Below are 21286 nucleotides of genomic sequence, written 5' to 3'. Positions count from 1 at the left end.
TATCTGAGGTTATTGATATTTCTCCCGGCAATCTTGATTCCAGCTTGTGCTTCATCCAGCCCAGTATTTCACATGATGTACTCTGCATATAAGTTAAATGAGCCAGGCAATGATATACAGCCTTGATGTACTCCTTTCCCGATTTGGAACCAGTCTGTTGTTCCATGTCTGGTTCTAACTGTTGCTTCTTGACCTACAGATTTCCCAGGAGGCAGGTAAGGTGGTCTGGTATTCCCATCTCTTGAAGAATTTTCCACAGTTTGTTGTGATCTACACAGTCAAAGGCTTTGGCATACTCAATAAAGCAGAAGTAGATGTTTTTCCGGAATTCTCTTGCTTTTTATATGATCCAACGTATGTTGGCAATTTGATCTCTGGTTCCTCTGTCTTTTCTAAATCCAGCTTGAACATCTGGAAGTTCACAGTTCACATACTATTGGCGCCTGGCTTGAATAATTTTGAGCATTACTTTGCTAGCATGTGAGATGAGTTACCTGACCTGCTTAATGCTTTTAAAAGTTGACTTCATGTGGACATAGATTCTCTAAAGGGGAAACAGGGAAATCTGTTAGAAAGGAAATGAAAATAGTCAAGTGAGAGATAATGATGGTTTGGGAAGAAGCTGAGAGGTGAAAACTGAGATACCAGGTATATTTTTAATATAAAGCAAACAGCACATGTGAAGGACTGAATATGATAGATGAGAAAAAGAGAATAATTAAAGACAACTTCTAAGTGTTCTGCTTCAACAGCTGAGGGAATGGTACTGTGATGTGTTAGTCAGATGAAGGATCTCAGAGGACAGAGGGATCAGTGGCGTGAAGGAAAAGTTCTGATTAGGACACGTGAAGTGAGAGTTGCATTTTAGACATCCAAGCAGAGAAGTTGAATAGGCAGCTGATATTCACATCTAGAACTCAAGGAAAAGCTTAGGGCTAAAGAGTCAAACTTGGGAAGAGACCACTTAGGGATAGAGAATATACAAAAGAACTAAGGTTTGAACCTCTAAGGAGAACTTCCAACATTTAGAGGTCAGGAGGGCTTCCCAGGTGGTACAGTTGGTAAAGAATTCACCTGCCATTGCAGAAGATGGAAGAGACACGGGTTCGATCCCTGGGTTGGGAAGATCCTCTAGAGTAGCAAGTGGCTACCCATTTCAGTATTCTTGCCTGGAAAATTCCATGGACAGAGGAGACTGGCGGGCTACAGTCGATGGGATCACAAAGAGACACGACTAAGCACGCGCGCACGCACGCACACACACACACACACACACACACACACACACACACACACATTGAGGAGAAAGCCAGCACAGCAAACAGGAAAGGCCAGTGAGGAAGGAGGAAAACTTCAAGCCCACAGGATCCTGGAGACCGAGGGAAGATGTTTGGAGGAGGAGGGAGTGATCCACCGTGTCAAGTTCTGCTAAGTTGAATAAAATGAGGACTGAGCCCTGGCCACGGGATTTGACAGAGCAGAGTTGTGACCTCAAGGAGAACAGTTTCAGAGGCATAGTAGTAGGGTCAAAAGCTCAGTAAGGGCCAGCTCAAGAAAGAACGCAATCTCAAGTAGTGAATTCAGAGAGATTTTCTCTATAGCCAAGTTGCAACAGAATGCAGCATTTAAGAACCTGGGTTTTGAAAAACAAGAATACACATTCATATTGCCTGTATGCTGCTGCTACTGCTAAGTCGCTTCAGTCGTGTCCGACTCTGTGTGACCCCATAGACAGCAGCCCACCAGGCTCCGCCGTTCCTGGGATTCTCCAGGCAAGAACACTGGAGTAGGTATTGCCTGTATATGCACCATTAAATATCTCTGGAAAGAATAGCCAGAAACTGCTAACACTGGCTGCCTCCAGAAAGAACAAATTACTGGCAAGAGGACAGATGGAGGAAATGGCTTTTGATTTTCTATCTTCTTGTGCTGTCTGGATTTTCTAACTGATTATATTTCCAGGATAATCTGTTCAAATGTGTGAAAAATTAAAAGTTGAAAATTAGCTTTGGAATTAAAGTAAATCCAGGTTTGTACCTCTGCTTTACCCCTATTCTTATGTGACCTTGCAAAGGTGCTTAAGGGCTTCCTTGGTGGCTCAGACAGTAAAGAATCTGCCTGCAGTGCAGAAGACCTGGGTTCTGGGTAGGGAAGATTCCCTGGAGAAGGGAAAGGCTACCCACTCCAGTATTCTTGCCTGGAAAATTCCATGGACAGACCTTTCTAAATCTCAAAAAATAAGTAAAATACTTAAATGCTATCCATTATCATAAATCAATCAAAGTAGCGTGTTTAGCAATGCTTGATACATATGTACACACACATATATGTGTGTATATATATATAAAGTGCTCCTGGAAATGGGGGTAATATTATGTTTCTCAAACGTTGATGATAAAGTGAAATTAAATGAGACAGTGTTCAATACACAGTAGCTGCTATTACTATTATCATGGTTATTATCACTGTAAGTGAATAATGAATATATGAACTGTCTGAATGAGGTATTTCTGGACAGGCTGCCTGATGCAAGCCTGCCTTCTTACATATCACTCAAACCCACATCCCTCAAATATGTCAATGAATGTTTGAGTACCTGTTATGTGTCTGGCACTTGGTTAAGGACTGGGGAAACAGGGGGAAAAAAATTATACTGTACCTGCTCTTAAAGAGCTCAATCTATACTGGAGAGGTAGATAATAAACAACCATCATTTGGTGAGATAAATAATAAGAGATGTGGACAAATGCTGTGGAAATAAGGTTATGATACCTCCCTGATTGCTCAGAGGTTAAAGCGTCTGCCTGCAATGTGGGAGACCTGGGTTCGATCCCTGGGTTGGGAAGATCCTCTGGAGAAGGAAATGGCAACCCAATCCAGTATTCTTGCCTGAAGAATCCCATGGACTGAGGAGCCTGGTGGGCTACAGTCCACGAGGTCACAAAGAGTCGGACACAATTGAGTGACTTCACTTTCACTTTCACTTTCAATAAGAATGACAGGCAACAATTCTGGGGCTTCAAGAAAACAAGGTCTTCTTATCTTAGTCGGGTCCTTTTGTTGGTAACGCACCTTCTTTTTGCCTGGCTGCCACTTCCCTTTCCAGCCTCAGTGTAGACATCAGATCTTCTGGCAAGCCATCCTACAATCCCTAACAGTGGGTTGCGTGCCCGCCCTCTGCTCTTATCTGTGCTTGCCCCATCACAGTACTAAGTACATTACTGGAAGTGACTTCGCTCTCCAGTCTTTCCAACTAGATTGGGAGACTCTTGAGAGCTGTGACCGTGCTCCTCATCACACTCCCAAAGTTTAATGTAGCTGAATGGCAACCCACTCCAGTATTCTTGCCTGGGAAACCTCATGGACAGAGGAGCCTGGCGGGCTACAGTCCATGGGGGTCACAAGAGTTGGACACGACTTAGTGACTAAACCACCACCAACAATCTGCTCTGAAGGGCACATGGAGGGTAAAAAGGCCATGTTCTGTTTTAAGCTAGCATCAGAGTCCAGGGCCAACCGACCTACAATCTCAATGAGATACGCCAGGATCACCCCATCCCGGAGATCTTGTCGGAGGTCCTGCACTGGCTTCACTGCTGGCCTCTTCTTCAGCTGTGCGTTCACCCAGGCCACGTACGCCTGCAGCTGTTGCTGGAAAATGAAAGCAGGAGATAAGGAAAGGTTGCATGTTACTCATATCCTCTTCCTTGCACCCTCTAAGGCAGCATTGGAGACTGGGCAATCTATACCTGATTTCCCAGGTGGCCCAGTAATAAAGAATTCGCCTGCCAATACAGGAGGTGCAAGAAACATGGGTTCAATCCCTGGGTGGGGAAGATCCCCTGGAGTAGGAAATGGCAACCCACTCCAGAATTCTTGCCTGAACATTTCCATGCACAGAGGAGCCTGGCGGGCTACAGTTCATGAGGTCGCAAAGACTTGCACACCTGAGCAACTGAGCAGTCTATTCCCAGAGAGAGGAGGAGAAGTTTTAAGGATAGAAAGATGGTTAGACATGGAGTATGCTCTAAAATTCTCTGGTTTTATGCTTGTCTCTGGGATAAGCTACCCTCTGACTCGGGTGGTGGGTGTGGACAAGGTATGCAGATGAGCGTTTCGGAGACAATGACTCCTGCTTTCCTTGACTTTAGCTCTGTCGACCAGGAATAAAGCTGGGCCAGAAGCACAGCCCGTTTTCGAGTGTGACGAGAGCTGCCAGTAGCCCACTGCGCTTCCCAGGAACGATCTCTCGTGTCCTGTGTGCACAATGGCCTGTGACATTCCTAAGAACTGATCCTGGGGAGCTAGGAATCCACAGTTAAACCGATCTCAGAACTGCCTCTCATAGCTGCTTTCTTCACAAAGAGATTTAACTGAAACCAACCCGGGATTTATCCTCCTGAGCCCATAATCCTGGGATTGCTACAGAGTTAGCTTTAATCCAGGCTTTATGTTGTCAAAGAGGATCTGGTTACCTGAAACCTGCACAAAGAAAGAAAAGAAAGGCTAGGATGAGCAGAGTTCCTGAAGACTGGGGTCGGGGTCGGGGGAGCCTTCATTTTTTTTTTTTTTGCTGACAACACTTATGGTCCAGTACCATCAGAAACCTGTCAGATTCAGACAGGACACAGAACTCATGGCAACACTTAGATAACCTTTCATATTCCATTTTAAACAGGGCTTGTATATTCAGGTGTTCATCCTGATCATTTGGGCACTAAATATCAAAATAGCACAAGAGCAAGGTCATAGTACAGGCTGCAGTTCCGGCTGATGTCTGTAGAAACCCAAGACTCTGAACCTGAAAATTAAATTAAAGGGCTAACAGTATCAAATTATAATTTGGTTAAAGTATAGTTGATTTCTAAAGCTCCAAGTACTTCCTTGATGAAATAATATCAGGAATTACTCACTGGCTGCTTCCTGAGCTTAAATTAAATCTTCAGTATTTTCTCTACGTCAATTTGTGGGAATAAATAAAGTCTTTTGGAAGGTAGTACTAAGGCAATGTTCTATCAGCTACTGACAAACTGTAGGAAGTGCAATGATTAGCAGGAGGTAGGGGAAAGAATCTGGTATTTATTGAGTACCTATCATGATGCCAACAAAGGTCCATCTAGTCAAGGCTATGGTTTTTCCAGTGGTCATGTATGGATGTGAGAGTTGGACTGTGAAGAAAGCTCAGTGCCAAAGAATTGATGCTTTTGAACTGTGGTGTTGGAGAAGACTCTTGAGAGTCCCTTGGACTGCAAGGAGGTCCAACCAGTCCATTCTAAAGGAGATCAATCCTGGGTGTTCTTTGGAAGGAATGATGCTAAAGCTGAAACTCCAATACTTTGGCCACCTCATGCGAAGAGCTGACTCATTGGAAAAGACTCTGATGCTGGGAGGGATTGGGGGCAGGAGGAGAAGGGGGACAAAAGAGGATGAGATAGCTGGATGGCATCACCGACTCAATGGACGTGAGGTTGAGTGAACTCCGGGAGTTGGTGATGGACAGGGAGGCCTGGCGTGCTGCGATTCATGGGGTCGCAAAGAGTCAGACACGACTGAGTGACTGAACTGAACCATGAATTAAACACTACTTTTGATGTTTTATATGTCTTTTAATGACTCACTAATGTATCTGGAGGGCTTCCCTGATGGCTCAGTGGTAAAGAATCTGCCTGCCAATGCAGGAGGTCTGGGTTCAATTCCTGCGTCAGGAAGATTCCCTGGAGTAGGAAATGGCAACCCATACCAGTATTCTTGCCTGGGAAATCCCATGGACAGAGGAGGGCTGGCAGGCTACACCCCGTGGGGTAACAAAAGAGTTGGACACAACTTAGCAACTAAACAACACAATAACAATATACCTAGAACGCAGCCACTGAGTTGATGTTTACTAAATGGTCATCATTATTTTCATTATCATCATCTAATTCAGTTTTCACAGAAGCACTGAAGGGTTGGTATCATCTCTGTTCTGTGGATGAGATTCAGAGAAATCATGTAACTTCTCCAAAGTCTCCATCCCTATGCCATGGCAGACCTGATTAGCAAACCCAGTAAAGGCGGTCCAAGGGCCTCCTGCTATACACTCACTCTGCAGGCAGCTGTGCCTTCTGCTTTCACAAGGGCCAGATTCCTGTCCAGGTGAGCTCCTACCCTTCAGCCAAAACAGCAGGACAGGCAAAGGGTGCCTCCAGAGCAAACCACTCTGCTCAGGGCCACAAAGGCATCAGGGTAACAGCTGGGTCTGATTACCTGGCTTACATCAAAATCCCTACCCTCTATCGAGTATCACCCTCAACCCTCCCCCGACACATTCCTGCTTAAAATCCTTCACTGGCCTCTCATTACCCGAAGGATAAAACCCAGCCTCCTCAGCTGCACTTCAGTCTGTCCTGGCTAGTCCTTACCTCTCCTTCAGCTTTGCTTACCCATTCACATTTGCCCCCCACAACCCCACGTTTAAGGTTGGTCCAAACTATGTTTGTATGGAGAAGGCAATGGCACCCCACTCCAGTACTCTTGCCTGGAAAATCCCATGGACAGGGAAGCCTGGTACGCTGCAGTCCATGGGGTCACTAAGAGTTGGACACGACTGAGCAACTTCACTTTCACTTTTCACTTTCATGCATTGGAGAAGGAAATGGCAACCCAGTCTAGTGCTCTTGCCTGGAGAATCCCAGGGATTGGGGAGCCTGGTGGGCTGCCGTCTATGGGGTTGCACAGAGTCAGACACGACTGAAGTGACTTAGCAGCAGCAAACCATGTGCAGTGCCCCAAACACACCATGTCTTCTGGCCACTCTACCTCCCTCCTGCCTCGCATCTCTTCTTAAACCTCAGCTCAAGCATCACCACCTCTTCCAGGCAGCCTTCCCTGACCCTCCCACACACCTCAGACACTGATCTCCTTGAGGATGTCCTGTGCCAGGCAATCAGTTCAACTACAAGGTGGGTGCAGCAAGTGTTCTGTGACAGGGCTACAAAGAGCTTTATGCCTTGAAGAAGTTTGCAGGAAAAAAAAAATCAAGAAGAGAGGAGAAGGAGGAGCAGCTTGCAGGTTGGTGAGACAAGCGCTAGGACGGGGGTGTGCGAGGTGCTAGGAGTGTTAGCTCAGTCTGAAGCCCATGCTCAGGGGGCTTTCCTGAGGAAAGGAGGCAAAGAGGACAGTGAGCTCAAAGGGGCTCAGGTCTCAACTAGATGCTCCAGGCAGGATGTTACAGGAGTTCAGGATTGTTGGACTCAGAGTAACAGGCGCTCAACAAATCTCTGTTTGAATCAGTGAATAATGTGTCAAATTTCATCAGGCCAAGACTTATGATGATTCTAAAAGTTAATTATGCAGGGGAAGACAAGAACAAGTATTTTTCATCAGGCCAAGATAATTTTACTTAAGTAATCATAGCCTTCTTTTGGCCAATGAATAGAAGTAAGTTGTCTCTGGTGCAAAACTGCTTTGGGGTTCCTCACAGAACTTTTCACACACATTAATCACAGTTCTCGGCTTCCAGTAAAGAGGATTCTATTGCATGCTGCTGCTGCTAAGTCACTTCAGTCATGTCTGACTCTGTGCGACCCCATAGACGGAAGCCCACCAGGCTCCCCAGTCCCTGGGATTCTCCAGGCAAGAACACTGGAGTGGGTTGCCATTTCCTTCTCCAATGCATGAAAGTGAAAAGTGAAAGGGAAGTCGCTCAGTCGTATCAGACTCTTAGCGACCCCATGGACTGCAGCCTACCAGGCTCCTCCATCCATGGGATTTTCCAGGCAAGAGTACTGGAATGGGGTGCCATTGCCTTCTCTGATTCTATTGCATAAGTGATAATTGTCACCACTTTTCTGAACACCTACTCTGTGTCTAGAGCTATGCTAGGTCCTTTAGACACAATTTCTCTAATGCTAATCTGCTAGGGAAATTTTTATTTTATCTATTTTGCTAACTGTAAACCAAGACTCCAAAATGGTGAAATAATGTTCAAGGCCACCCAGACTCTAAACTACGAATATGAAATTCACTCTGTTTCCCAAACCAGTGCTCTTTCCACTCTACCACACTGTCATCTAAATAAATGCATCCCTGAGGTTTAAACAACCTCACCAAAACTCTCAGAATGGAGGTTACCTTAGCCTAAACCACTTCTCCCTGCGCAGCCAGTGCTTTGAGTCTCCTGTGTAATAACCTACACTAGGGAGCTATCTGCTAATCAAAGAAGGCTCAGCAGATGAGCAGCACCATCACCAGGGGCCTCTCAGAAAAGCAGACGCTCACGCATCACTGTGAATCCACACACTTCAAATGCAGTAGAATAGAATATGCAAAATAGGATGGAAATGCAGAATCTCAAACTCTGCTCCAGTTCTAATGAATTAGAACCTGTATTTTTACAAGATCCCTTCATCTTGTATTTTCTCTTCTCCAGCTCTGTCATCAGCTATTTGTCAAAAGAAATCACTTTTGGCTCCTCTTGCTGGAGAGTAGTTTTCAGAAATCAAAATTTGGGCACGAGGTATACTCATCCTACTGGGGGAACACTCTGGGCCCTCTCAGGAGTCGAATAGGAAATACAGGTATGTATCACACCTAGACACATACTTCCATCTACTTATCTTGACAGACAGATGGAGAAATAGACCATGAATTATCTGGATCCTGCCTCCAGCCCAGTACCACAGGGTTCACCTCTCTTCTTCCTTTTCCTTATTTGTAACTCCTTCTTCCCCACAGTGAGAAACCTGACTCTATCCACAATATATTTACTAATATTTCCTCAGTCCTAGAAAACACATCAGAATTTGACTTGCTAACCTGTACCTTGTATGGATTAGTATAGTCATTTTTAAAAAATATTTGTTTATCTATTGGGCTATGCCAGGTCATAAAAATAAATTTACTAGCCAGAAATTGATATACAAGTATATAGTCCTTTTTGTCTTTAGCCTTACAGTGTACACTCAAAATACTGATTCCAAAGTGACTTAGGTTAATTCTTTTCTTTCCTCTGCCTTCAGTGTGGTTGTTATTAATTTGTAATACAGTTAAGTACATTTATTACAATTGGTAGACCATTTTGGGTTGTCCTAACATTTTGGTAGATTTTAATTAATTTGGGGGCAGGAGAAAGATTAACATGATTCTAAAAGTCAGAGCTATAGAAAAACATACATTCAGAAGTGTCATATCTCCATCTTTCTCTCTACTCCATTCCCTTTTCTCTAGTCTTTCCACCCTATTTCTATCCACTCCTATAGATAACCGATCTGATTCGTTCTACGTTACCTGGAAAAAAAGATATATGTATATTTTATTTCCCTTTTCTTCTTATGTGAAAAATAGCATAGTAATTTTTTAAAAAATTTTACTTATTTACTGGGCCCTGCTAGGTCTTTGTTGCAGCATGTGGGATCTTCAAACTTCGTTGCATTCGGGATCTAGTTCCCTGCTGCTGCTGCTGCTGCTGCTAAGTCACTTCAGTCGTGTCCAACTCTGTGCAACCCCACAGATGGAAGCCCACCAGGCTCCTCCGTCCATGGGATTTTCCAGGCAAGAGTACTGGAGTGGGGTGCCATTGCCTTAGTTCCCTAACCAGGGATCAAACCCAGGTCCCCTACATTGGGAGCTTGCAGTCTTAGCCACTGGGTACCAGGGAAGTCCCCAAAATAACATTAAGCACTGATATTCCCTGGTGGCTCAGATGGTAAAGTATCTGTCTGCAATACGGAGACCCAGGTTCAAGATTGGGTTTGGAAGATCCCCTGGAGGAGGGCATGGCAACCCACTCCAGTATTCTTGCCTGGAGAATTCCATGGACAGAGGAGCCTGGTGAGCTACAGTCCATGGGGTCGCAAAGAGTCAGACGCAACTAACATACACACATTCTTTTTACACCTGCATTTTTCACTTCGCTTCAGTTAATATTTGCTTAATATATTCTGGAAATCACTCCAAACTGGTCTAGAAATCTTCCTTATTTTACAGCTACATGGTACTCCATTATGTAGATATATCATAATTTAGTCAGTCTTCTATATACGGGAATTCAGAGGTTTTTTTTCAATATTTTGCAGTTAAAAACAGTGCAGCAATGAATAACATTATGCATATATATTTTCATGTTGATTGAGGTCTATCTTCAGGGTAGATTCAAAGAAGATAGCTAAGTGAATATAGATACATTAAGTAGATAACTTCATTCAGTTCAGTCGCTCAGTCGTGTCCGACTCTTTGCGACCCCATGAATCGCAGCACGCCAGGCCTCCCTGTCCATCACCAACTCCCAGAGTTCACTCAGACTCACGTCCATCGAGTCAGTGATGCCATCCAGCCATCTCATCCTCTGTCGTCCCCTTCTCCTCCTGCCCCCAGTCCCTCCCAGCATCAGAGTCTTTTCCAATGAGTCAACTCTTCGCATGAGGTGGCCAAAGTACTGGAGTTTCAGCTTTAGCATCATTCCTTCCAAAGAAATCCCAGGGCTGATCTCCTTCAGAATGGACTGGTTGGATCTCCTTGCAGTCCAAGGGACTCTTTCAAGAGTCTTCTCCAACACCACAGTTCAAAAGCATCAATTCTTCGGCGCTCAGCCTTCTTCACAGTCCAACTCTCACATCCATACATGAACACAGGAAAAACCATAGCCTTGACTAGACAGACCTTTGTTGGCAAAGTAATGTCTCTGCTTTTGAATATGCTATCTAGGTTGGTCATAACTTTCCTTCCAAGGAGTAAGCGTCTTTTCATTTCATGGCTGCAGTCACCATCTGCAGTGATTTTGGAGCCCAAAAAAATAAAGTCTGACACTGTTTGCCCGTCTATTTCCCGATAACTTCATTAGATATTGCCAAATTCCCCACCAAAAGCATTGTTATCTATTTGCATTCCCATCAGCAATGCATGAGAGTACATTTTCCCACAGTCTTGCCAATAGAATATGTTGTCACACTTTTAAATTTTTGCTAATATGATAGGTGACAAATTGTATCTTAGTGCTGTTTATATTTTAGTTATGAATTTGAGCCTCTTTTGGTAGGTTTAAGAATTCAATTTAAATTCATCCTTATCTTTATATATTTTGTATATGTACATGAATTACCTGTTCACATCTCTCCCATTTTTCTATCTTTTGTACCTTCATTTAAGAGCTCTTCATGTATTAGAGATGTTACCCTTTTGTCTTTGATACATGTTGCAGAGATTTCCCAGTTCGTCAGTGATCTCCCTTTCAGGATATTTATATTTATGTATTTGGCTGCCTCCCGGGTGGTGCAGCGGTAAAGAATCCACCTGCCAATGCAGGAGACTCAGGTTTGATCCCTGGGTCGGGGGAAAGGCAACCCACTCTAATATTCTTGCCTGGAGAATCCCATGGATAGAGGAGCCTGGTGGGCTACAGTCCACAGGTTGCAGCGTCGGACACGATTGGGTGACTGAGCACACACACACATTTCTTGGGCTGTGCTGGGTCTCAGTTGCAGCACATGGGTCTTTAGTTGAGGCACGCAGGAGCTTTTAGTTGCAGTATGTGGGATCTAGATCCTGACCAGACATCGAACCCAGGCCTCCTGCATTAGGAGTGTGCAGTCTTAGCCCTGGAGCACCAGGGAAGTCCCTATCAGTCATCTTTTGACTTAGTTTATGGTGGTTTTCTGGCTATGAAAAGAATTTCATTTTTATATAATCAAATTACTGATATTTCATTCCTCTGAATTTTGGGTGATGGCTAGAAAGGCTTTCCCTACACTAACGTGAAAGAATTCGCTTCTGCTTTTTCTCTAGTTCTCATATGGTTTCAAAATTGCTTACATTTATATCCCTGTTCCATCTAGAATTTATTCTTCTGTATAATGTGAGATATAGATCCAACTTAATTTTTTAAAAAATGGCTACCCAGTTGCTCCAGCACCATTTACTAAAGTCAATCTTTACCCCAGGGATTTGAGATGCTGCCTTTCAGTTCAGTTCAGTCGCTCAGTCGTGTCCAACTCTTTGCAACCCCATGAACCGCAGCATGCCAGGCCTCCCTTTCCATCACCAACTCCCGGAGTCCACCCAAACCCATGTCCATCGAGTCGGTGACGCCATCCAGCCATCTCATCTTCTGTCGTCCCCTTCTCCTCCTGCTCTCAATGTTGCCTTTATCATACGCTAAATTTCCATAGTTCCTGGGTCTCCTCCTGGACTGCATAGTCTGTATCACTTGTATATTTGCTCATTCATGGACCAGTACCAAAATGTTTTATTTGTAGAGGTTATATAGTATAATTTAAGATCTGGTACAGCTGGTCCCCCCCACCGCCCCCACTGCCCTGAAATTTTTCTCTTTTTAATATTTTCTTGAATATTCTTACAAATTTATTTCTCCATACAAACTTCAGTATATATTTATCTAACTTTCAAAAAAAAGCCTGTTAGAGCTTTTATTGGGATTATATTAAATTTATAAATTGATATAGAGAGAACCATCATTTATATGTTGTTGAACCATCCTACTCAAGAATAAGGAATGTCTTTCATTTGTTCAAATGAGTCTTTCCGGAGAGTTTTAAAGTTTTCCTCCTGTAAGTTATACACATTTCCTGTTAAATTCATTTCTAAGTATTGAATTCTTCTTAATTGAGATTAAATGAGGTTTTCTCTACCATCACTTTCTCTAATTGGTTACTCTGTGTATGTGAAAGCTGTTAATTTCAGTAGATTCATTTTATATTCTGTTATCTTATCTTTTATTGAGTTTCATTGAGTTTTATCAATAATTCTCAATAATTTCCAGGATTATTACCACATCATCTACAAAAATAACTAGTCTTTAGTAAGCTTTACGCCTCTAATCAATTTCTATATACCTCTGGTACAACGTTGACTAGCAGTGGAGATATTGGGCATTCTTCCCTTGTTTCTGGACTCAGAGAAAATACTTGAAGTGTTTCCCAGTTTAGAAAGTGAATGGTTTCTGGAAAAAAGTATATAAATTTTTATCATGTTAAGAAAGAATTCATTGAGTATTATTTTCTTTTTTTTTTCTTTTATTTTTATCACGCACTACAAAATATACTGCATGCTACACAATACACTGCATAACCTTCTAACAGGGGTAGACGAGCATAACCTAGTTATTTCTCATCAATCAAGAAAATGCTTTCCTAATCAATGTTCTCCAAACCCTTCAACACATAATGATGATTAACTCCAGAGATGCACCTATGTCTTTCCACCAAATTTCACCAATGTGAATAATGGGCAACCCTTTTCCCCTTGTTCCCATTAGTGAATCCACGGATGTATGCAGCGGCCATTTCTGGAATGAAGTATGTGGCCATGAGGACAATCCCAGGGAGAATCTCGAATTACACCATCACCGCTCTGTTCCCAAGCAAGTCTTATTTTCTTCAGTGGTTTTATAATGAACAGATGTTGAATTTTGATGAAAGTTTTGTCACAATTTATGGAGACAATTCTGATTATTTTTCCTGATAATATTTCATTATTATGGAATACATGGATTTCTTAATAATGAACCTACCTTGCATTCCTGTGGTTAACCCTACTTGATCATAATGAATTACACTTTAATGTGATGTTGAACTTTGTTCACTAATACAATATATATTAGAGCTATATTAGTACTACATTTGTTGTACTTTTTCATGGTTGCTCAGTTGTTTAGTCATGTCCAACCCTTTAAGGGCACCATGAACTGTAGTTCCTCTGTCCATGGGATTTTCCAGGCAAGAATACTGGAGTGGGTAGCCATTCCCTCCTCCAAGGACTCTTCCCTACCCAGGAATCAAATCCATGTCTCCTCTGTCTCCTGCACTGAAAGTAGATTCTTTACCCACTGAGCCACTGGGGTCTTCTTTTCACAGGTATTCATAAGTAATATTTGTCTGTAGTTTCCTTTTTTGCACTACCAGGTAGATATATTTTTAAAAAGAAGGAGCAAGTTTCTCCTTTGTTTCATTCTCTGACATCATCTGTAGAGCACTGGGGCTATCTGATAAGTAGAGGTTTGGTAGAATTCCCCCGTGAAATAATCTAGGCTGGTACTTTTTTTGAGGAATAGTTCCTTATTAAAGTTCTCTATTTCTTTCACAGAAATTGGTCTGTTTAAATATCCTGTCTCTGTCAATTTTAGTAATCAGAATTTCCCTTAGAAATTATTAATCTCATCAAGGTTTTAAAGTTTATTTGCACAGACATGCAAAGACTCTTACAGTTTTGTTTGTTTCAACGGTTATTTCTCCACTGTTATTTTTTTATTTTGTATATTTGTGCTTCCTCCTTTTTCATCATGTTAGCTACCAGTTTGTCTATTTTTATAATTTTTTCCCCAAAATCTTAAAAACAAAATGGTTTCAAGAATTATTGCTATTCTGGCCTAAATCCCTCTAAAACCGTAATACTTAGAACCAAACACAATACCCTGGCTATAAAATCAGACAGTCAACTTTCTCATCCAAGACATTTCACACTCTTTTTCCCTCTCTTCCCATTCTTCCTCTTCTTTTTTTGTTACCACCTCACACTGTTGACTCACACAATATTATCAACCACCTCCCCTCCCCAAATTTTTAACATATTCTGCGGTGAGGCCAATCTCTTCCATTTTCATTCTTGTATAACTGGCCTTCTTGATGCATATTTAACAAATTTCAACTTATTAGATCCCATCTCACAAGATACTTCCAGACCCTGTCATTTCATGTATTCATTTATTCAAATTCAACCAACATTGCCAGGCATTGTGCCAGGCCCACTGTTTACAGGCATATAAATAACTCTGATACAAAGTGATCACTGCAACAATGGAGCAATGTTTTTTAAAATCCTATCTATGCACAAAAGGAGTAACAGGGTGAAAGGATGAGGACATCACGGGAGGGTCAAGAGGGAAGAAGACATCTGTCTATTCTTTAAGGATATTTGCCAGGTGGGGAATAGAAGGACATCCCAGGGAAAGGTGATTTTAGAAAAAAGAAAGGAAGAGCCTGAAGGTATATGGTATCTTGGAGGAATGGCCAGTTAACAAATTTGTGTATGGGCCGAGCTGTGAGTGGCAGGTGGCGATGATTAAGAAATAGGTCAGCACAAGACCTACCAGAACTTAGATTTAAGTCTTAAAGAGTTTTAACAGGAAAGCATGGAGTCTTACAACAGGAAAGTGAAACTGTGAGACTTGTATCTTAGAAAGGTCACTCTGGACGCACTAGAATATGACAGCCTAAACTGAAGCAGTACAGTGAGAAAAGGATAAACTGCAGAAATAAGTCAGAGAGATGACTGCCAAGAGGCAGGCAGTAACAACGAGAGAGACAGTCCAAAAAAGTCGCACCTGAATGGATGGTGATGCTTTAACCGAGATGAGAGCATGTGAAGAGCAAGTATTGGGGGGCAGGGCGCGGGAAGGGGGGCGAAGCAAACAGTTTGGTTTTGAACAAGAGCCTGAGCCATCTGCAAAACATCAGAGTAGAGATGTTCTGCCGCCAATTGGCAAAATCCAGGTCCAGGGCACAAGAGATGGGTGTGGGGTGGGAATGAGATGCTTGACAGTATCTGTGTGTGAGAGAGCAGGGACCGCTCTGGGATAACAACACCATCTGCTGAGAGCTTACTGCGTGCCGGGTGCTGCGCTGGGCACTGAACCACGTCTTTTCATATATATATAGTGCGTGTGTGTGTGTACAGTTGACCCTTGAACAACACAGGTTTGAACTGCATGGATCCACTTACACAGATTTTTTCAGTAGTAAATGCTGTAGTACTATATGATCCACGGTCAGCTGATGCACTTGTGAAGGAACCGTGGGTGCAAAAGCCTGACTCTAGGTTACACAGTTTTCCACGATGCATGGGGGTGGCACCCCTAACCCCCATGTTGTTCAAGGGTCAAATATACAAATATTTACTCCCCCCTCCAACACTGATCAGAGATGTGGAACTACTATCACCGAATTACAGATGTGCAAACCAAGGTTCAGAGCAGCAATGAGCCCAGAGTCACAGGACAGGTAAGAACAAGGATCTCAACCCCATGCTGACTTCACATCCTGGGCTTTACAGCACTCCCCAAAGTAAGTCGAACTACAAGAAGTTATTCAGCAGCAAAGGGAGTAGGGAGTGGGGGGAGGATACCGAAGGGAGAGAAGACGATGAAAATGCACTGAGTGCTTGTCCCTGTCAGCCGCTGAATGAGGCCCTCGACGTGCACCACCTCCTTTAATCCTCATATCCAGTCAATAAAGTTGATATTATCGGCCCCATATAGGAAAACTTGCTCCAGATAACAGCACTGGTGAGAGGTGAACATGGAATCTGAACCCGCTCCATCTTACTCTAAAGAATGTATTATTTCTATCACAGCAAAGCAAGCATACAGGGACTTCCCCGGTGGTCCACTGACTCTGCACTCCCAACGCAGAGGGCCTGGGTTTCATCTGTGGTCAGAGAGGGAAGTACATCCCACACGCCACAACTATGAGTTCACACGCCGCAACTAAAGATTCCACATGCCGCAACAAGGATCAAAGATCTCGAGTGCCACAACTAAGACCCGGTGTGGCCCAATAAATAAATAAATATTAAAAAGGAAAGAAAAGAAAAGCACACAATGAGAGAAAAGGAAGGAATACTCAGTGCAGAGGCTGGGGTACATCAACATCAAAGGGACAAGTGAAGTGAGCAGCAAAAAAATTATTTGGGGGGAGTTCCCTGGTGGCCTGGTGGTTAGAATTCCAGGCTTTCACTGCTGTGACGCAGGTTCTATCCCTGGTGGAGGAACTGAGATTCAGCAAAAAAAAAAAAAAAATTATTTTCAAAACACGCAATCAGAGGGAGAGGAGAAGAATCAGGAGAAAGTGTCATGTGGGAATCCAAGACCAGAGAATGTCAGGACATTGACAAGAAGGTCAAATGCGGTAGAAAGTCAGACTGAGGACTGGAAAGCCCACTTCATTTAACATTTAAGAGGCTTTGGTGACCTTTCTGAGAACTGACATCAGAGCCAGGGCGGGGTGGGGTGAAAAGTCAGATGGCAGGGAGAAAACATCAGGGAGCAGGAAAACAGAGACAGCGAGCGGGGGAGAGAGGGTATTCATTGGAGAGGATGGTGGGAAGGAATGAGGGGATTTCAGGATGAGAGGACACTTGCAGGCTGAGATGGGGGATTGGTGAAGGAGAAACAGATAGGAATGACGCGGCGAGGTTTCAGAGGAGGGGAAGAGGCCTCTTCCTGCTCTCATGACGAGAAGCAGGAGTAGGGACCTCTGTGGGGAAGCAAGGAGGTGAAGAAGAGGGCTGTTGAAGGAGCTCAGATCCCACTGCCCCTCTACCCATGATGAAGTGGGCAGGTCTGTCTGTTGAGAGTGAAAGGGACAGGGAGAGCGAAGGTGGCTTCAGTAAAGGGACCCTGTGCAAAGCTGAAAAGAGCTAAAGGTTTGCTGGCCACACCAAGGACTCAGCTGGTGCTGGAAATCATAATTCTGTAATTGAGTCAATCCACTAGGTTATGTGATTTCCTCTGGAAGTGCTTAGCAGGCCTAGACCCTGAGTAGAAGCAGCCAGAAATAGGCTAATGCAGGACCAGAAATGGGGCTTCCCTGGTAGCTCAGCAGGTAAAAATCCGCCTGCAATTCAGGAGACTCCAATTCGATTCCTGGTTCAGGAAGATCCCCTGGAGAAGGGATAGGCTACTCACTCCAGTATTCTTGCGGTTCCCTGGTGGTTCAGATGGTAAAGAATCCACCTGCAATGTGGGAGAGCTGGGTTCGATCCCTGGATTGGGAAGATCCTCTGGAAGAGGGCATGGCAACCCACTCCAGTATTCTTGCCTGGAGAATCCCCATGGACAGAGAAGCCTACAGTCTGTGGGGTCACAAAGAGCTGGACACGACTGAGTGACTAAGCACAGCACAGCACAGGACCAGAAATAGCCAGAGGAGAGGCAGCTCAACCAGGGCAAAGGCAGTGAGGACAGTGGTGGTGAGAGTGTGCGTGAACGGACTGATCATGGAATCTACACCAGGGAAAAGAAACCAAAGGAAAGTTATACACTGAGAAAGTGGAGAGGAGTAAGGAGAAGAGAAGTTGATGTGACTGAAAATAAGTTGAATGGGAATGTAAGAATGTGGGAATTGGGGCTTTGAGCGGGCTGGAGTTTCAGAGTTTGAGACTTCAGGTTTAGGACAATTCTGTGGAATGAGTTTCCAGCATGTGGCTTCAGTATGTGGCCTAAGTGAGGAGGCGCTGGATGGGGGACAATCATGGCAGTGGGGAATGTCAAGCGACCAGGAGGCTGGACCATCTTCACCGTGGACCCTGAAGTCAATCCAGGAGAACTGTAGATGGTAAGATGTTGAGGCTATCTACTATTCTGCCCAAATTCACATGATTTTAAAAACTGATAAGCATGCCTTCAGTGAAATTACTGATTAAAAAAATTTCAGCTGAAGAAAAGCCCTTGTCAGGTCATTACTATGACTCCTTGTTGATCTATTAAGTGGCATCTAACATAGAAATCAGAGAGTCACAACGGAGTGGAGTGGTGTTTGTCCACAGGTTAAGGGTCACATTGACTTCAGGCCTCCACCCCTCCCTTTAAATCTAAGTTGGGAGCCAACCACTAAACTAAGCCTCGGTTTGTCTCTTCTTTAACTTGAAGATGTCTGGGTCACAAACAGCTGGACACAACTTAGCAGCTGAGCACGTATGCACGCACGCACGCACGCACCTGAACCTCTCACCCAGGGGCCACGCAAGACTTCACTCTTGCTATGAACACCTAGTGCTGGCTCTGAAACAAGCTGATTTGAAGGACAAAGTAGAAACTTGTGAGGACCAGCGATGCTGCCCACTTTCCTTCCCCCACAACGATATCTGTCTTAAAAGAGGCCTGCGGTGCAAGCCCAGGCCCTGACTATTCCTGCTGCTTGCTTTACAACTGACTAGTGCTGTCCCTGCGGCAGAAGAAATACCAGGTGCTTTCTGTAAGAGGCTGTTGCCCTTTGGGAGGTAGACTAGGAGTCTGAGTTTGAGTTTTCTCCTCCTTTTTGCTTCATCACGTTTTTCCAAAGTATAACTCCTTTGAAAATCAGATATGCAAAATAAGGAAAAGCAGGACTTCTCTATTAGGGCAGGGGGGAAGGAATCCATAGGCCAGTTCATTCACTTTCCTTTTCCTCTACCTTCGCCCACCCCTACTCAGACCCCCAGCTATCGGAAGTAACTCCTTAGGGATTCTTTGAGCAGGTAGGGGGCGGGGGGAAACACTGGATTTTGTTTCCTTCTGGCATGGTCATTTTATGTCTGTTATTCAGTGAAGACAAGATGCAACAGGTTCCAAAATACGAAAATATCTTGGTTATTAAGAAATACATCTTGAGCATGCCCCCAGGTCTTGATCTGTTTCCAACAACAGCTGGAGAAACACAGTAGGACCACAGTCAGGTTCAAATCAGGCCCCTGGGTATTGTAGCTCACAGTTCTTGGGGGTATCCGCCCAGCTCACAATGATATCTTCTCTAGAAACATCCCTCCTCTGCAAACACAGGGGTGGGCCCCAGGACCAGCTGGTCTCATGTAACCCCATTCACTGGCCACAGGTGATTGTCTCGAGTTGATTGGTTGAATCCAGTCAATTCCTGGAATTTTTTGATTTGGCATTTAGGAATAGAATCAATCTTCTCTCTGACAAAGTTGTAAGATATAAAATTTAGATGTTCCCATAAGCCATGGTGCCCACCTGAGAAAGGAAAGTCATCTGGAGTGAGAAGGAACAGGGCTACCCACAGAAAGAAGCAGAGATAAAGAGACAGAGAGCAGAGGGAGAGATCCTGCCAGTGTTTGAGTTCTTGATTTTCACGTTTCTGAGAACCTGCCCCATTCTTGCCCTTTCTACGGTTTAGTTTTCCAGCCTTCCCTTGGACTCCACGAGTCAGTAAATTCCACTTTCTGTCTCTGCCAGTTCAAGATGGGTTCTTGACACTTAACAACCAAACTAGTAAAGAAACCAACACAATCAAACAAAGTCAGTGACAGCACAGATCTAATCTCAGTCCAGAATTAACACCTCTAACTTGTTCTGAGGGAGCTAGAAGGATGTCTGTATAATCATGAAGTCTACAAAGACTGGGAGTTTTTATGACAACCTGAGTCAGGCCTCAGAAGGAGGAAAAGTAGACATAGCCAGACACAAAGCAGTGTGAGCAGGATTTTACCTTGATGACACTGGACTGCTCTAAAAGTTTTGAAAGCAGTGGTCACACCAGGGAATGGCTGGAGGTATCTCCGTCAGTTTCCTCCTGGTCACTCCAACTAACAATGTGTTAAAACTCTTCCAGGATAAACAATCCTGTCCACATTCTTTCTTTGTACAAGAAGGCTTGACCTTGAAAGCTTTCTTGTCACCAAATGTAACTTTCCTCCTGTTTTCCTTTGGGAGCCGCACTTGCTTCCAAACAACTGTGTACACTCAGCCTCTGCTCTCTATCTCCTCTGAGCCTCTAGGTCAAAGAGAATTCCTACAGGGGGTTAGGCAGTTAGACTTGCAAAAGCACCACCTGGGCTTCACCGGGAAGTCTGTGAGACCTAGTGTTCGCAGTGTAGAAACATCCAAGGTTTTGGCTCCCTGGCTCCCTGCTAGCAAGCAAGAAAGGCAAACACGAAAAGCAGAGGACTCTTGTGATGCACTGGAGACGGAGCTCAGGAGGAGACCTGAATGGCTCAGGAAGGAAATCAGCTCTGCTGTGAAACCAGATACCTGTTCAGAACTCTGAGATCCTCCAGCTGCAGCAGAATGAGATGGGGGTGGAAACGCTGCTGCAAAACGGAGAGGAAAGCAGGAGTTTGGAAATCTTGAGTTATTACTGGCCTAAATTCTGCCCATAAAATAATGCAATATTATATTTCTTTCCTATTAACTCTTTCAGGCCTTTACTGAATCAGGAAAAGCTGTTCATTGAGCCTGGTGGGTAATTAGGTAAAAATAAAGTTCGTAAGTAAAAATATCACTAACCGTCTTCTTCCCTGTACGGGCAGAGCTCTTTGTATTCCTGTTCAGCCCAGTGATCAAAGAATAATGTAGCAGAAAGCAAACAGCTGAAAACTTTCTGAAAGCGATCATCTGCTAACCTTATTTCAGGCCTCCCTGGTGGCTCAGTGGTAAAGAATCCACCTGCAATGCAGGAGATGAGGGTTCCATCCCTGGGTCCGGAAGATCCCCTGGAGGAGGGCATGGCAACCCACTCCAGCATTCTTGCCTGGAGAATCCCATGGACAGAGGAGCCTGGCGGGCTACAGTCCATAGGGTCGA

The 21286-nt window shown here is 44.0% G+C and overlaps 2 protein-coding genes across 6 annotated transcripts in view; both read right to left on the bottom strand.

Moving 5' to 3' along the window:
- Positions 1-21286, bottom strand: part of DIXDC1 (DIX domain containing 1) — a 79057-nt gene that overhangs the window by 43599 nt on the left and 14172 nt on the right. For 4 of the 5 annotated variants that reach the window (XM_010862876.1, XM_010862879.1, XM_010862875.1 and 1 more), the window contains one exon: positions 3522-3651. In XM_010862876.1, the coding sequence (XP_010861178.1) occupies positions 3522-3651 (130 nt within the window). Of the gene's footprint in view, positions 1-3521; positions 3652-21286 lie in introns of those variants that run through there. The other variant, XM_010862880.1, reaches the window with a different exon arrangement.
- LOC105005064 (NADH dehydrogenase [ubiquinone] 1 alpha subcomplex subunit 1-like) overlaps positions 13125-21286 on the bottom strand; it is a 10412-nt gene continuing 2250 nt past the window's right edge. Inside the window, 1 exon segment of the mRNA XM_010862919.1 lies at positions 13125-13322. Within this exon segment, the coding sequence (XP_010861221.1) occupies positions 13125-13322 (198 nt within the window).

Source organism: Bison bison, unplaced genomic scaffold, assembly GCF_000754665.1.
Source record: "Bison bison bison isolate TAMUID 2011002044 unplaced genomic scaffold, Bison_UMD1.0 scf7180017864485, whole genome shotgun sequence".
In the NCBI taxonomy this organism is placed as follows: domain Eukaryota; kingdom Metazoa; phylum Chordata; class Mammalia; order Artiodactyla; family Bovidae; genus Bison; species Bison bison.
This window is presented reverse-complemented; position numbering and strand designations above follow the sequence as displayed.